Below are 2,459 nucleotides of genomic sequence, written 5' to 3'. Positions count from 1 at the left end.
GGGGGTGTCTGCTGGGGGGGTCTCTGCTGGGGGGGTCTCTGCCGGGGGATCTCTGTTGGGGGGGTCTCTGCCAAGGGGGTCTCTCTCAGGGGGCCTCTGCCAGGGGTTCTCTGCTGGGGGTCTCTGCCAGCGGGGGGGATCTCAGCTCAGGGGGCCTCTGCTGGGGTGTTCTGAGCACGAGGAGGTGCCCCACGTTCCTCTCCTTGGGCGTGATGGCTGAATCACTGACAGGCCGCAGGTGCGGAGGCTGAGGGGGCCTGGGACCCACCCGGCCCTGCCATGCGCCCAGGCTGGGCCCAATCCTCGCATCCTCACCACCGCCGTGGCCTCAGGCTCTGTTCCCAGAACATGTCCCCGTTCTCATAGGGAGAAACGGCTCGGTATTTCCTAATCCAGATCTGAGCCAGCAGATCTGACAGTGGGTGGCAGGAGGTGGTGGGAAGCCCCGTCTACCTCGGGGGAGCAGCACCCTGGCCGTGACGAGGCGACCAGAGGAGGAAGGGACGTGGACGGAAAAGCACCTTACTGATGCGGTCAGCTCTGCGTTTACTGGTTCTCTGGGGAAGCAGGTTTCCCTCACTTTCCAGCAGCAGGTCTGAAAGACCCCTTCAGGGATCTTTGAAGGCAGAGCCGCAAGCAGAGGGCTCTGGGTCACTGCGACCCCAGGCTCTGCCGGCAGCACCAAATCCTTCCTCCCCTCAATTATCCCCCCGAAAAGCAGACTCAGTCCCAGGGCCCAGCACACTCCGGCGGGAGCCCGGGAACATGGCCTTGCCCCTTACCTTTGCTTTTGTGGTAGGTAAATTCATGGTTGGTCAAGCGAAACCATCTCTTCTTAAAATTCTTCATCCCAAAGCGCTTCCGTCCTTGCGCCCTCTTGATCATGAGCCTGTGTGAAGAACACAGGGCTGAGGTCCGGGCCTCAGCCGCCTCCCTGCACAGGCGCAAAGCCACATCCCCCAACATTCTGCGTTCTGAGACCTGAGGCGGGCGGTGGATTTTCCGTATCATATCATTTTACTCCGAGTGATGAGATTAAAATTGGAAGGCAATGCCTCTCCTTTGAAAAGTTGAGCGCTGACTGCTTTGAGTCACCAGTTGGTGATGGCACCAGGTTTCAGGAGATCTCCAACCCTCCCGCCTCCCACACTGAACTTTCAACAGCGGTGCCGCCGGAAATGCCAAGACGCAATGCTCCCACAGAGGACCCAAGGCCGCGGGCTCGGGGTCAGGGGTTGGCGTCAGGGTGGGCCACGGGCTTGGGGTCAGGGGTCAGGGTGGGCAGCGGGCTCAGGGTGGGCAGCAGGCTCGGGGCAGGGCGGGCAACGGACGCCCACAAAACCCGCACCTGTGGTGTGCAGGAGTCACGCCCCAGTGCCTCTGCCAGACGAAACCTGCCTTGCTCAGGGCCAGCCCTCCTGTGGCAGAAGGCGCCACTGGGCCACGTCCTCAGGAGATGTGGGGAGCCAGAGACAGGACGGCCACCGAGGATGCAAGGCCTCAGCGAGGACGACCTTAGGCCTTGCCCCAGGCAGGGTCCTGGACCGTGAGGACGACCTTAGGCCTGGCCCCAGGCAGGGTCCTCGAACGCCCTCCTGGCAGCCCAGGGCCCTCCGAGGCTCGGCCTTCATCGCCGGACGGGGTCCCTGACCAGAACTGGTGGCTGAGCTGGAGGAGAAGAAAGTGGCCGGACAGAGTGACTGGAGGACAGAGGTGGAAGCTGAGGAAGAGAAGCCAAGCTGGAGAGACAGGATGGGGAGGTGGGCGGGGGAGACGCACACTCAGAAATCGGAATGAGGGGCTTTGGGCAACTACACAGCCAGATGTGGCCAGAGAGCTGCGGACGCACACGGGAGGGTGTGGAAGCCACTGGGAGCCGCTGGGACAGCGCAGTTCACAATCAGTGGATGCAGAACACCATTCATTCCGGGGATTCGCAGGCAGGAAGTCAGCCCTGGAGGCTGTGGAGGACCAGCGGGACGCAGCTGGATGTGCAGGGCGGGGCCCACACAGACGGGTTGGGGGAACGGGAGCTCCACGGGGTGTCGGCTTCCTTGAGGGCAAGAAGACGCCTCTGACAAGACTCTGGACCACGCGGCAGTTAGATTTGAGTAGTAGTCTTGTTATAAATGTGTTTGGCTTTAGGATTTTTTTAAGAACCCCAACTTTCTGAGAGCCTTCAGTGGATGTGAATTTTATATGCAGGTTTCCAGGTCGAGGCAGTGCCAGGTGGAGAGAAGCCGGTGGCTCCTCACTGCACAGCTCTGGTCTGGGCGCCTGGATCTCCAGGAGCCAGTTTTCTAACCGGGACCATCGTGTGTGGGACGGGGAGGCAGGAGCCACGGCTGAGCCGGAAGCCTCAGGCTGAAAGCAACTCGGCCCCGCACGGCCACGGCCAACTCAACTCAGCAAACACAGGCCGCACTGCGGAGGCCCCGTCCCCGGTCCTGTGTCCCAGT

General features: G+C 61.9%; 1 protein-coding gene across 1 annotated transcript in view; it reads right to left on the bottom strand.

The window, feature by feature from the left end:
- Window positions 1-2,459, bottom strand: part of RASA3 (RAS p21 protein activator 3) — a 111,887-nt gene that overhangs the window by 25,727 nt on the left and 83,701 nt on the right. The window contains exon 18 of the mRNA XM_011979417.1: window positions 783-889. Within this exon, the coding sequence (XP_011834807.1) occupies window positions 783-889 (107 nt within the window). The remainder of the gene's footprint in view (window positions 1-782; window positions 890-2,459) is intronic.

This window comes from Mandrillus leucophaeus, unplaced genomic scaffold (assembly GCF_000951045.1).
Source record: "Mandrillus leucophaeus isolate KB7577 unplaced genomic scaffold, Mleu.le_1.0 Scaffold201, whole genome shotgun sequence".
NCBI classification, from domain to species: Eukaryota; Metazoa; Chordata; class Mammalia; order Primates; family Cercopithecidae; genus Mandrillus; species Mandrillus leucophaeus.
This window is presented reverse-complemented; position numbering and strand designations above follow the sequence as displayed.